This window comes from Euleptes europaea, chromosome 3, assembly GCF_029931775.1.
Source record: "Euleptes europaea isolate rEulEur1 chromosome 3, rEulEur1.hap1, whole genome shotgun sequence".
Classification (NCBI taxonomy): Eukaryota; Metazoa; Chordata; class Lepidosauria; order Squamata; family Sphaerodactylidae; genus Euleptes; species Euleptes europaea.
Genome location: NC_079314.1, coordinates 18,130,033 through 18,143,572, shown reverse-complemented (window position 1 = coordinate 18,143,572; position 13,540 = coordinate 18,130,033). Strand labels below are relative to the sequence as shown.

The following is a 13,540-nucleotide window of genomic DNA, read 5'->3' as shown; positions in this document are numbered from 1 at the left end:
TGGGGCTGAGAGAGCTCTAAGAGAGCTGTGACTAGCCCAAGGTCACCCAGCTGGCTTCATGTGGAGGAGTGGGGAAACCAACCCGGTTCACCAGATTAGCCTCCGCAGCTCATGTGGAGGAGTGGGGAATCAAACCGGTTCTCCAGATCAGATTCCACTGCTCCAAACCACTGCTCTTAACCACTACACCATGCTGAAGAGAGAAGCCGGGTGAAAACAATGCACTATCATCGGCTTGTATGTTTAGCACAGTGGTTCCCAACCGGTCGTCCGCGGACCCCTAGGGGTGCGCGAGAACTAAACCAAGTGGTCCGCGAAACAAAGTTATACCACCAGGGGTCCGGCATGCAGCTCTCTCCCTCTCTCTCAGTTGAGCTGTGGCCGTGGCTCAGGGGCCGTGTGTGAGGTAAAGTGCCCTCCTCCTCCTCCTCCCCCCTTTCCCTCTCCTCACAGCGCGGCCAGGTTTTGCACACGGCGCTCGAGGGCCGGTGGCACCACGGCGGGCGGTGGCAGCAGCCAATCAGCGGGCAAGATTTTCCCGCTGGTTTTGGCTGGCGGAGGAGGCCAAGGCGCTGAGGACGGGCGGATGGCAGGCCCCCCGGGGAGGGAAGGTAGGAAGGAGCCCAGGCGGCGGCAGCGAGGAGGAGGAGGTCTTGCATTTGCCTTCCCGTGGCGATCCTCCTCGGCCTCCACCCCATTCCCTCTTTATAGGGCCGTGTCTTCTCCCCCTCGCTCGTCCTCCTATCTCCCAGCCGTTTGTGGGGAGGTCCCTTGCTGTGCTCCTCTCTCGTGACGGCTTCCTAGAGGAGAGGGGACATATTGGCAAGGGACCAGCTGGGCCTCAGTTCCCCCCGGCCACCAGGCCGCTCACACGGCCACCATCCTCCCTCGCCGGCGATGTGACCGAAGGGGCGCTTGTTGGCACACGTGCTGCCCTCCCGGCTCCCTCTGTCGGGGACGGAAGACGGCCCCCCAGGCTAGCCTCCAGGCATGGGTTGCCCCCCTGTGCGGTAAGTATGCGGCGTTGTAGAGGGCCCACGACGGAAGGGCTAACAGCCGTCGCGGGACGGGATTATTGGCCATTTGTGAATGGGAGGTTTTGCCTTGGATTTGCCACTCAGATACCCGTTTTCCCCATCCAGATTCTCAAAAAACTGCATGGGGGGTTATTGGCCATCTGTGAATGGGAGGTTTTGCCTTGGATTTGCCTTTCAATAAAAAGTTGTTTGTATCATTGAAAGCTCTGCTATTGTGTTTTTCTTTTAAGGCAAAAGATGTTAACATATGAGTTGTTTTTTCTAAACTAAAACCTCAGTATTCAGGTTAAATTGCCGCATTGTCACTCGGAATTTTTATTTTGAACCTTGGGGTCCCTGCACCAAACAAAAAAGTTCTAATGGTCCCTGGTCAAAAAAAGGTTGGGAACCACTGGTTTAGCGGATGAGATCCTGATGATAACATGAGAGCAGATAAAAGGATCCTTATAGAACGATTTTTCGAGCATCACATTTCGCAATTGAATGCAAAGGCACAGAACTCAAAATGAGAGAGGCCCCGTTTAATCTGTGCACCAGTTGATCTATTAAGCCAATCCATTGATTCTTTATATATTGAAAAGGTGCCTCCAATTTATTGGGCAACTAAAAAAACAACAGTTGCATGTCAACAGTAAATAAGCTCTCTTAAAAGAGGCGTTCCATGTCTCTCTCACACAGGAGGGAATGCCTCTGCTGAGATGGAGTCAGCTGTATGCAACACGTAAAAACAAAGCATACTTTATTGTCCACGGCCATTCTTTCATTCAGAAGCAGATTTATGCAAGATGGCATCAATTAAAATCTATTTTGAGAACTCGCATCCAACTGTGAAAACACCCATGCATGAAACACTGCCGATTGCATCCTGAATATTCCAAAAGTAACCTGCTGAACAGGTTCAAGCTGCTTGCGAATAGCTGAACCAATCGACGAAAAATTGCCCCCCTGCTTGTAACCAGAGAAAAGAATGTGAGCCGAACTGCTAGTATTTATATGAATCCAATACAATTATTAGACATAGCAATAGGGATAGATGCTCAGCAAAAAGACGGCCTCATGGGCTGCGGAGAAGAGAAAATGGAATGGGAATCTAGCAGGATGGTATGGGAACACGCGCAAGAACGGATCGAGGAGGTCAGATAGGTTCTGGGAACGGAGCTGGAGGAGCTGGATTTCAGCAGGCTGGGTCTTTTGCCGATCAGAACAAAAAAGGGAAAATACAGCAGTGTCGGTTTTGTGAGGAGTGGGGCCATACATTTATGTAAGGTACACGGGATGTCTACTTTTATTTTTCCTATGTACTCCTTCTCAGATATAGTTCCATTAATATGAGAGTTATAGGTTCCCTTCTTTGAAAAAAAGAGTTTACATAATACGTTGTCATTAAAAACCTTTGAACATGAATATAAAATTGTATTAAAACACATTGAGTGACAAAAAGAAAGAATGTGAGCCGAACTAGTAACCCAATTAATGTTCAGAAAGCTAGGCCTCATCAAGCTGATGGATACCAGGAATACAGAAACAATTGATGCTCATCAGTCTCTTGCCTGCTCAGAAAACTGGGAATTCAGGAACAATAGATACTCATCAACACAATGGCTGCTTAGAAAACTGGGGATCCAGAAGCTCATCAATCTCATAAATGCTCAGGGAATCCAGGAATGACAGATGCTCAACTACCTAATGGATGTTTAGAATACTTGGAAGTCTAGAAATGATGCTTATCAACCCAATGGATGTTTAAAAAACTGGGAATCCAAAAACAAATGATGCGCATCAGTCTCATAAATGCTCAGAAAACTGGGAATCCAGGAATGATGGCTCCTTAACAATGTAATGGATGTTTAGAAAATGCAGAATCCAGAATCCAGAAGCAGCTGATGAAGGTTGAAGGAGCTGGGTATGTTTAGCCTGAAGAGAAGAAGACTGAGAGGGGATATGATAACCATCTTCAAGTACTTGAAGAGCTGTCACATGGAGGAGAGTGCTGAGTTGTTGAAATTTCAACCAATGGGTTGAAATTAAATCCAAAGAGTTTCCGTCTAGACATTAGGGAGAATTTTCTAACAGTTAGAGCAGTTCCTCAGTTAAACAGGCTTCTTCAGGAGGGGGTAAGCGCTCCTTCCCTGGAGATTTTTAAGAAGAGGTTAAATGGCCATCTGTCAGCAATGCTGATTCTATAACCTTGAGCAGATGATGAGAGGGAGGGCATCTTGGCCATCTTCTGGTCACTAGGGGTGTGTGTGGGGGGGAGGTAGTTTGGAATTTCCTGCATTGTGCAGGGGGTTGGACTACATGACCCTGGTGGTCCCTTCCAACTCTGTGATTCTATGATTCTATAATGCTCATCAACCCAGTGGATGCTTAGAAACCAGTGGGAATCCAGAAACAATTTGATGTTCCAACCCCATGCCCAAGCTCCCTGTAGCTTCCTTACCCTTGGGTATCACAGTGGGCAGCTGTAAGCACCCAGTCCTTCTCTATCAGAACCGCTCCACACTGAACATCTGGCCCATTTTTCTGGCTGTTAGAGAGGATGACTTGGTAGGGCTGACCATGCTTTTGGCAGTCCTGGCCCCCTATGATCCTCTCAACCTGTGTTGCCACTGGAGAAGGGGAAAAAAAACAGACAGCCAACATTAGAGGCAGTTTCAGCCACACCTTGAGCTTCAACCACACCTTACACACCATTGCTGGACAGGTGCAGCTTAACCTCTTCATGGATTTTGGAAACGGCACTCAGTAAGAGAAACTGAAGATTGGTCTGTGGAGGGCATGAAACCAATTGGCAATGTGCAGAGTTGAACATATATGAACATATGAAGCTGCCTTATACTGAATCAGACCCTTGGTCCATCAAAGTCAGTACTGTCTACTCTGACCGGCAGCGGCTCTCCAGGGTCTCAGGCGGAGGTCTTTCACATCACCTGCTTGCCTAGTACCTTTAACTGGAGATGCCGGCGATTGAGCATGGGACCTTCTGCATGGCAAGCAGATGCTCTACCACTGAACCACAGCCCCTCCCAAAAGTTATGCCAGTCAATAGTCTTAAACCAGAGTAACTCTGGACAGGGTTGCACTGCAGGTAGCTAGCACCAATCTCTCAGCCTAACCTACTTTACAGGTTTGTTTTGATAAAATAGACAAGGAGGCAACTATGCCTTGGAGGGGAAAAGGTGATAGATAACAGTCCCAAATGCCCTCTGTAATGTGTCTTAACTTTATGTCTAGACCACTCTAATGATGGATCTAGGTGGGATGGTGTTGCAGAAAGTAAGTGCCCACCACTGAAAAGGCCCTGCCTTGTGTAGCTACCTACCATGTTTCAAACAACGGGGGGATTTTTAAGCCCCCTAGAGCTGGTATGCCCTGACCTGGATGGCCCAGGCTAGCCTGATCTCGTCAGATCTCAGAAGCTAAGCAGGGTCAGCCCTGGTTAATATTTGGATGGGAGACCACCAAGGAATACCAGGGTTGCTGTGCAGAAGAAGGCACTGGCAAACCACCTCTGTTAGTCTCTTGCCTTGAAAACCCCATAAGGGGTTGCCATAAGTCGGCTGCGACTTGACGGCACTTTACGCACACACACAGAGCTGGTATGGTGAAACAAGAAGCAGGGGACAGATTTTCTTTTTTATCTATCTGTTACTTCGTTTCTAGTCTGCCTTTCTTGTGAAAGTTCCAGGCAGGTCACAAAAATTAAAAACCGACAATAAATTAATACCACAACAGTATCCTCTTCATAAAAACTCCCTCCTGAAAAGTTCCATTTGACACATGCCGCAAATTTACTCTTGCGTGGGAGCCTTTGTGACCTCATCAGATACTGTTGCATCAAAGTGGACAACAGGCCAATCTAGAATTGTGCAGAGGGAGACAGCATGCCAAAGGGCCTAAAGATGCACTTTGAGTTGCAAAACGTCATTGTAGATTGCAGCTTGCCAGACACACAAGCAAAGACTTTGTTCGTGAGATTCCATTTATCTGCAGTAGTTAGTAGCAGGCAACGGGAAATCCATGAACCAAATTCAGCCAGCCATTTTGGCGAGGGCCCCACCAGTTTCACGCGGAAGAAGAAACAGACGAAAAACATGCAAGCTGTATTGCTCGTGCATTACTCGTAGCTAGGGTTGACAGGTCCCTCTTTGCCAGCAGCGGGAAGTTTTGGGGGCAGAGCCTGAGGAGGGCGGGGTTAGGGGAGGGACTTCAATGCCCTAGAGTCCAATGGCCAAAGCGGCCATTTTCTCCAGGTGAACTGATCTCTTGTCGCCTGGAGATCAGTTGTAAGAGCGGGAGATCTCCAGCCACCACCTGGAGGTTGGCAACTCTACTTGTAGCCTCTGTCCGCCAGCTAGAAAAGTCAGTGCAAGGAGGAGGAGGTAGGAGAAATCTTGGCTCTGTACAATTCTTGTTGCTCCCATATCTGGCCTGTGCGCATCCGGGGACGGAGTGGGGAGGCTTCAGGCTGGATGCATGGGGCCAGATCCGGCCCATGCATGCCCAGGGAGGGAGGGGAGAAGGCTTCAGGCTGGACACGTGGGGCCGCAGCAGCCCCAGGAAGCCCAGAAAAGAATGGGGGAGGGGGAAAAGGGGGACTAGCTGCTTCAGTTCCTCAGGGCAGAGAAAAGCCCTCTAGGGGCCGGATTCGGCCCGCAGGCCGCATTTTTTACACCCCTGCTATAGAAGAAGAAGAGTTGGTTCTTATATGCTGACTTTCTCTACAACTTAAGGAAGAATCAAACCGGCTTACAAGCGCCTTCCCTTCCCTTCCCCTCCCCACAACATATACCCTGTGAGGTAGGTGGGGCTGATAGAGTTCTAAGAGAGCTGTGACTAGCCCAGGGTCACCCAGTTGGCTTCATGTGTAGGAGTGGGGAAACAAATCCAGTTGACCAGATTAGTGTCCGAAGCTCATGTGGAGGAGTGGGGAATCAAACCTGGTCCTCCAGATCAGAGTCCACTGCTCCAAACCACCTCTCTTAACCACTATACCATGCCGGCTCCCTATAGCACTTTGAAGACTAACAGATTGGTTGTGGCATAAGATTTTGTGGGCGAGAGATGCACTGGAGAAAACAGAAACGACTTCCACGAAATCAACTTCCACAACAAACTGGTTAGTCTACAACACAAGGCTCATTGTTATTATTATTATTATTTGCATTTTCAAAAGATTTGGGTTTGCAAGGGACCTCTGCCCTATACGGGACAGTCCAGCGCTTCTGACACCTTTTGACAACTCTATTGAGAAGTAGGTTGAATCCAGACAGACTCTGGAGACATCTTTAATCATTGGTGAGTGCCACATGAATCCCCCCCCACAAAAGTGTGTGTGTGAATAAAATGGGACTTCTGAGAAGGGCTGCATAGGATTGCTCCTTACAGTGCAACCCTAAGAAGAATTACCACCCTTTTACATGCAGTGGAGTCAACGGGCTTAGAGTTGCAGTGCATCTGGGAGCCAGAGTGCTGTAAGTGGTTAAGAACGGTGGTTTGGAGCAGTGGAATCTGATCTGGAGAACCGGGTTGGTTTCCCCACGCCTCCACATGAAGCCAGATGGGTGACCTTGGGCTAGTCACAGCTCTTTTAGAGCTCTCTCAGCCTCACCTACCTCACAGGGTGTCTGTTGGGGGGAGGGGAAGGGAAGGTGATTGTAAGCCGGTTTGATTCTTCCTTAAGTGGTAGAGAAAGTCAGCATATAAAAACCAACACTTCTTCTTCATCATCTTATGTACAAACAATTTGATGTTCTAGTTGAAAGGCAGCCTGTTCCCTCCAGGATAACAAGTAAATTACACTAACACAGGCTAGCCTGATCTCGTCAGATCTCAGAAGCTAAGCAGGGTCAGCCCTGGTTAGTATTTGGATGGGAGACCACCAAGGTAGACCAGGGTTGCTGTGCAGAGGAAGCCACTGGCAAACCACCTCTGTTAGTCTCTTGCCATGAAAACCCCAAAAGGGGTCGCCATAAGTCGGCTGCAACTTGATGGCACTTTACACACACACATATAAACACAGGAGGAAAGATCTTTCTGAGACCCCTGGAAAGCCACTGCAGATCACAAGAGGCTACTCAGCTAGATGGACAAAAAATTCGATGCACTACGTAGCAACTTCACGCATACAGAGGTTCTGGCTAAGTGACAGAACTTTGCATGTAGAAGGTCCCAGGTTCAATCCCAACCAATCTCCCATCAAAAGGATTCCCAGTCTTAGGAAATGCCATCATCTGCCTCAGGCTCTGTGGAGCCATTGCTGATCGGAACCAGAAAATGCTGAGCTGCACGGACCCAGCCGAAGGCAGCTTTCTATGTTCCCGTTACAGATGCGCATACCGGCGGCTTGCTCTCTCATGCGCACATCCCCCCCAAATGCATCTTTTCGGACCCCATGCAGAAAGGGAGGCATTTCCCTACCTGAAACCACCTGCAGAAACAGTGCTGTAGCCAGAAGCCTCACGGCCCTGCAGGGATGGGAGGAAAGCGCCTGCATGTGAATGTTTTCGTCCTCGGAAGTGCTGTCAAATTGAGAGCAGTTTTATTGTCATTGGATTCGTCACCCTTAAATCCCCGCTGGCCCCACCTTTCCTGCCTTTGCCTAGGAGCAGAAGGATCTTGTTACGTGGGTTTCCTTCCCACGCCCTCCCCAGGCAGGCAGCTTACCTGCTGCCCGCCCCCTGGGAGCACCTCCGGCCACATGAGTGAGGACTCGGAGGAAGAAAGCTCCCTGCTGGTCCTTGGTTCTGGGATGGTTAGGGTTGCCAACTCCAGGTGGTAGCTGAGATCTCCTGCTCTTACAACTGATCTCCAGCCGATAGGGATCAGTTCACCTGGAGAATATGGCTGCTTTGGCAATTGAACACTATAGCATTGAAGTCCCTCCCTTCCCCAAATCCTGCCATCCTCAGGCTCCACCCCCAAAACCTCCTGCCAGTGGCGAAGAGGGACCTGACAACCCTAGGGATGGTTCTTTTCCAAAGCAGCCCCGCCTGTCTTATGATGGAGGCCAGAGTCACTATGTGCTTTGTATTCCTCAACGACGGGCAGACTCCACAGCTAGGTTTGCCAACTCTGGATTGAGATTTTGGGGTGGAGCCTGGGGACGGCTGGGTTTGGGGATGGGAGGGACCTCAGTGCCATAGAGTTAGGGCTGCCAACCTCCAGGTACTACCTGGAGATCTCCTGCTATTGCAACTGATCTCCAGCCGATAGAGATCAGTTCCCCTGGAGAAAATGGCCGCTTTGGCAACTAGACTCTATGGCATTGAAGTCCCACCCTTCCCCTCCCCAAACCCCCCTCCTTAGGCTCCACCCAAAAAAATCTCCAGGTATTTCTCAACCCGGAGCTGGCAACTCTACCTAGAGTATAACCTGCAAAGCAGCCATGAACTAATCTCCTTGGTCTGGAAATCAGTTGTAATTCCAGGAGATCTCCAGGACCCACGTGGAGGTTGGCAGCTAGGGTTGCCAGGTTCCTCTTCGCCACTGGCGGGAGGTTTTGGGACGGAGCCTGAGGAGGGCGGGGTTGGGGAGGGGAGGGACTTCAATGCCATAGAGTCCAATTGCCGAAGTCGCTATTTTCTCCAGGCAAACTGATCTCTATCGGCTGGAGATCAGTTGTAATAGCAGATTTCCAGCCACTACCTGGAGGTTGGAGCAACCCAAAACAGCACTATAACACTATAAAGCAAATAAGTGAATTTTATAAAGTGCAAAGTGAATAAATATATACAGCATATACAAAGGGAGTACAACCAGATACAAAATTTACAATAACAATCCAATAAATATGACTTATCAAGAGGATGCCAAGGATCCTGATTCAACAGGTAAGTTCAAGTAATCAACCAATTAAGGTATCATTTGATATTAGAATTTTTTGAATCATTCAAATTCTTTTTAGGTTGCAGTTATTGGAACAAAGCCACAGGAAAAAGATGTCATTTCGGGGGTCGCATAACTAGTTAGCATGCCAGAGTCTCGTTCGTTATCGGAATTAACCAGACAAATCGCTCCACCAACTAAGAACGGCCATGCACCACCAGCGCCTCACTCTCTCTGTGCCCATAGAAAGGGGGCATAAACACAGCTGGAATTATCAGCCAGAATTACTACCCAATTAATACAGAGTGCCTGCTGGGTTTAATCCGATTTCATTGGCTTTGATCCAAGACCTTCATTTGAACTGTTTCATGGATCACAGTGGGTGGGAGTGCATGCATGTGCAAGAATTAGGGAGAGAGAATAGGAGGGGCCAGCCACAGATTTCCCCTCCATGTTACTAGAGCTGTTACAGCCCTACTTCTGCCAGTGGGGCTTTGATTTCCCCACCCAGGGTTGCCAACCTCCAGGTGGTGATTGGAAAGGAGACACCACTGTTCTTGTACCCCATAGGTTTGGAAATGAGCACCGGAGTGAAGAAATATATACTTACAGTGCAAAGACTTGTTTTAGCAACTAATACAAGTCTTTGCCCTGTAAGTATACATTTCTTCGCTCCGGTGCTCATTTCCAAACCTCCAGGTGGTGGCTGGAGATCTCCTGCTATTACAGCTGATCTCCAGGCGGCAGAGATCAATTTCCCTGGAAAAAATGGCCTCACCCTCCTCAGGCCCCACCCCCAAAATCTCTAGGTATTTCCAGACCTGGAGCTGGCAACCCTATCCCCACCAGACGGCAAGAAGGGGAGGTGATCTTCCTGCCAATAGAAATCTGCCTTTCCTCTTTTGTCCCAAAGACAGACATACTCCAAAATTGGAGAGCAGCAGCAGTAATAACAAAAGAAGCAGAGGAAAAAGGTATTTTGAAACAACACTGATTGTAGGTAGAGTTACCATGTCCCTCTTTGCCACCAGTGGGATGTTTTTGGGGTGGAGCCTGAGGGGAGGGACTTCAATGCCATAGAGTCCAATTCCCAAAGCAGCCATTTTCTCCAGGGGAACTGATCTCTATCGGCTGGAGATCAGCTGTAATAGCGGGAGATCTCCAGCTAGTACCTGGAGGTTGGCAACCCTAATTGTGGGGTAGGCTGGCAAGGTAAAAGAAGCCCCCCAGCTATTCTTTATTTTAAACCTTTCTGTCCCAGCCAGATCAGTTCTCCAGCCAGCTCACAACGAAACAAAATGCAAAAGCATTTAAAACAATTCAAATCTAGGTCTTTATTTCTTTAAAGTAGTTAAAATATGCCTTTCTTTTAAAAGCTATTAAAATATAGGTGCTGTAATCATTTGAAACTGTGATAAATGGTTATTTGCTAGAAATCAGTTAAAAGCATTTTGGGTTTGGTTTTCTCAGAAATGGACACTCTTATATTCCCCAGGTCCTGCCAGTATTAGGATAGGAGACCACCAGGAAGTCCAGGGTTGCTACACAGAGGCAGGCAATGGCAAACCACCTCTGAACGTCTCTTGTTTTGAAAACCCCACGAAGGGTTGCCATAAGTTGCCTGTGACTTGACAGCAAAAAAATATATTTTTTAAAAATGTCCCAGATCAAAGGCTTTCAAAACTCTTCCTCGTCATTGGTTTCCCCTTCCAAGTGTCCCTTCCCCTTAAAAAGCGAATCAGCAATACATCTAAAAATAAAAAAGTCAAACAATCGGAACATTGATTCGTTTCCGGATACACATTCAACATTTCATTACACTTTACACAACCCTTTCTCAAGCCGTGTTAAAAGTTCCCTTGTAAGGAAAAGACAGAGATGGGGGGTGGGGAGGGGAATAGCTGCCATACAGACACAAAGCCCTTTTGCAGGGAGACGGGAACAGAGCCCTAAAATCTCATCCTGCATGTCAAATATTCCGGGAGGGTTCTCATAAACACACGGAGTCTATTGAGGACAGCATGCAAACGTTGGAGCCTCTGCAAAAACACCTTCCGCTTATTGTTGTACAATTGGTGGAAGAGATCTGCACAAGCCAGGTGATGACTTTCTGGGACACCCTGCTGCCATTCTGCTTAGATTCTTCCAGCCCAGCCAGCACTAAACCTCCCTCGCACCGCACCACACCATAAATCACCTGCTGTTTGTGGATGAAGGGAAGAGATGCCACAGCCGCGGAGTGCCCAGGGAGAGAGGTTTTCCGAAGGTCTCTGCAATCGTGACAGATTCTGCCTGGGCTATGACTCAAATGACACTTATCGGCCCACCTTTCCTTGATCAATCACCCCATGCTTATCCCTCCATCGCACATGTCTAGGCAGGGAGGGCACGCCCTCTCCCGTCTTACCCTGCACAGCCTCCCTAGCAGGACGGCTCCATCCTTTTCAGTGTACCGACAGTATCTCCAAAGAGCCGGCGACTCTTCTGTGCAGTCTCTTTCTGCTACTTCCAACCCGCTCGGTTGTCAGGCTTCTTCTCTAATAAAATGTAGGCCAACCAAAGAAAAGGAATTCTTTCACACTCTCTGCTTGCAACTTAATTTGCTCCACCCCTTGTGGTCTAGACAGCCGGCGTGGTGTAGTGGTTAAGAGCGGTGGTTTGGAGCGGTGGACTCTGATCTGGAGAACCGGGTTTGATCCCCCACTCCTCCACATGAGTGGCGGAGGCTAATCTAGTGAACTGGATTTGCTTTCCCACTCCTCCACATGAAGCCAGCTGGATGACCTTGGGCTAGTCGCAGTTCTCTTAGAGCTCTCTCAGCCCCACCTACCTCATAGGGTGTCTGTTGTGGGGAAGGGAAGGCGATTGTAAGCCGGTTTGATTCTCCCTACAGTGGTAGAAAAAGTCAGCATATAAAAACCAACTCTTTTTCTTCTAGATACTCACAACTCTCTGCTAGGTAACCTGACCAAGCAAAGCAAGCACCTAATTCTCAGATGACCTGAAGAGCTAGTTGAACATAACAGAATCCTCATCTGTGTGAGGATGGTAAGCATGCATAGATCTTTTTGATATGTGTGGTTACCAATGTCGTTTGAAATGGGGCAGTACAAATGTTCCGTTTCAGTACAAGTGAACCAGGGTTTCATGGAGCACATATGTCACATACATAATCTGACAAAAGAAAAGAGGGCTGCACCAAACCAAAGACAAAAAGCAGCAATTGGTGCAAGGGGAAAGTATTTAATATTTGAATTGTCCCAAAGCGTTTCGCGTACGCTTCCTCAGGGGGATCTGACGAATAAAACATACAATACAATATTAACATTTATATCCATATAAGTTTAAAACAATATATTTTATAGACATGTTTTAAACTTATATGAATATACATGTTAACATTTCATTGCTTTAGATATTTTATAGACATATTTTAAATTTAGGAACATAAGAAAAGCCCTGCTGGATCAGACCAAGGCCCATCAAGTCCTGCAGTCTGCTCACACACTGGCCAACCAGGTGCCTCTAGGAAGCCTCCAAACAAGACGACTGCAGCAGCACCATCCTGCCTGTGTTCCACAGCACCTAAGATAATAGGCATGCTCCTCTGATCCTGGAGATAATTTAAGTCCTCAAATCAAAGACCTCCAATCAAACCTTATTTTTCTTGCAGCATTTTGTTCAATTTCACTCTGGTTTTCTGTCCCTCTTGACAGTTGCCATTTTAAAAAAAATGAAAGATGGTTCTCCTTGCAGACAACAGGAATGATCCAATTGGTAGCTGTCCAATCAGGGATCATATAGCTATCCATGGTGCTGCCACCTGGCCAGTCAGAGATCATGTAGCCCTCCATCACGCTGCCAATTAATTTGGCTTTGCAATCACACCCCAAAGCCAAACCCGTCAGATTAATGCTTCCTACTATCAGTCCGAACTGGAGAATATTTTTGCCTCTGTTTGTAGGGGCTGCCCCCAAATTACGGCTGAAACGGTGTGAGTGTTTATTTCATCAAGGCATACCCTGCGTTCCTACCAAAGACACCAAACAAATAAAAATATTAAAATCAAATGAAATATAATGAAAAAGTTCTAAACATAAAACCAAAAACCAATAAAGAATTGGAGTAATAAAACCAACCATCAGCAGTCTTTAAAAAGGTAGTCAACAGGATCAATCAGCAATAAAATGAAAAGAAAAGCAACAGGACCACCATTATTTTAGGTCTATTCATCAAAATTAAAAGGGATAAGGCATTTTTCTCCAGGTGCATTTGCAACCCTAATTAGTGGCAACTGATCTTAGATCACAAGCAGGCTGATTTCACTGGAAATAAAAGAAATGAATCACAGTCCTCTTCTCCCAATTTCAGCTCTGCCCTATATGACTGAAGGCAATATGCTAATCGAACATTATTCATGGGGTTAATTTATCCTGGACTGTCCTTGAGGCAATACAGATGTTGTTTGTTACTTATGATCATTTTCACAATCGAAATTCATAGTTACCACATCTTTAAAATTTCTCTGTTGGTGCTGCAAGGATAGGGGAAGGAGAAATCCATTGGGCTGTGAGAAAACGTGTATGCATGAAAAGCCAATTTTACTATTTCCGTAAACTGATGAACTGCCACAAATGGGCTGACAAACAGATGAAGAGTCTGCAAAAAATGGCTCC

At 47.4% G+C, this 13,540-nt stretch overlaps 1 protein-coding gene across 1 annotated transcript in view; it reads right to left on the bottom strand.

Annotated features, from left to right (window-relative positions):
• LOC130474716 (transmembrane protease serine 9-like) overlaps positions 1-5,534 on the bottom strand; it is a 40,128-nt gene extending 34,594 nt beyond the window's left edge. Inside the window, exons 1-2 of the mRNA XM_056846413.1 lie at positions 5,444-5,534; positions 3,478-3,646 (exon numbers count right to left, since the gene is read on the bottom strand). Coding sequence (XP_056702391.1) covers positions 3,478-3,646; positions 5,444-5,534 — 260 coding nt within the window. The remainder of the gene's footprint in view (positions 1-3,477; positions 3,647-5,443) is intronic.
• Between the last annotated feature and the right edge of the window lie 8,006 nt (positions 5,535-13,540).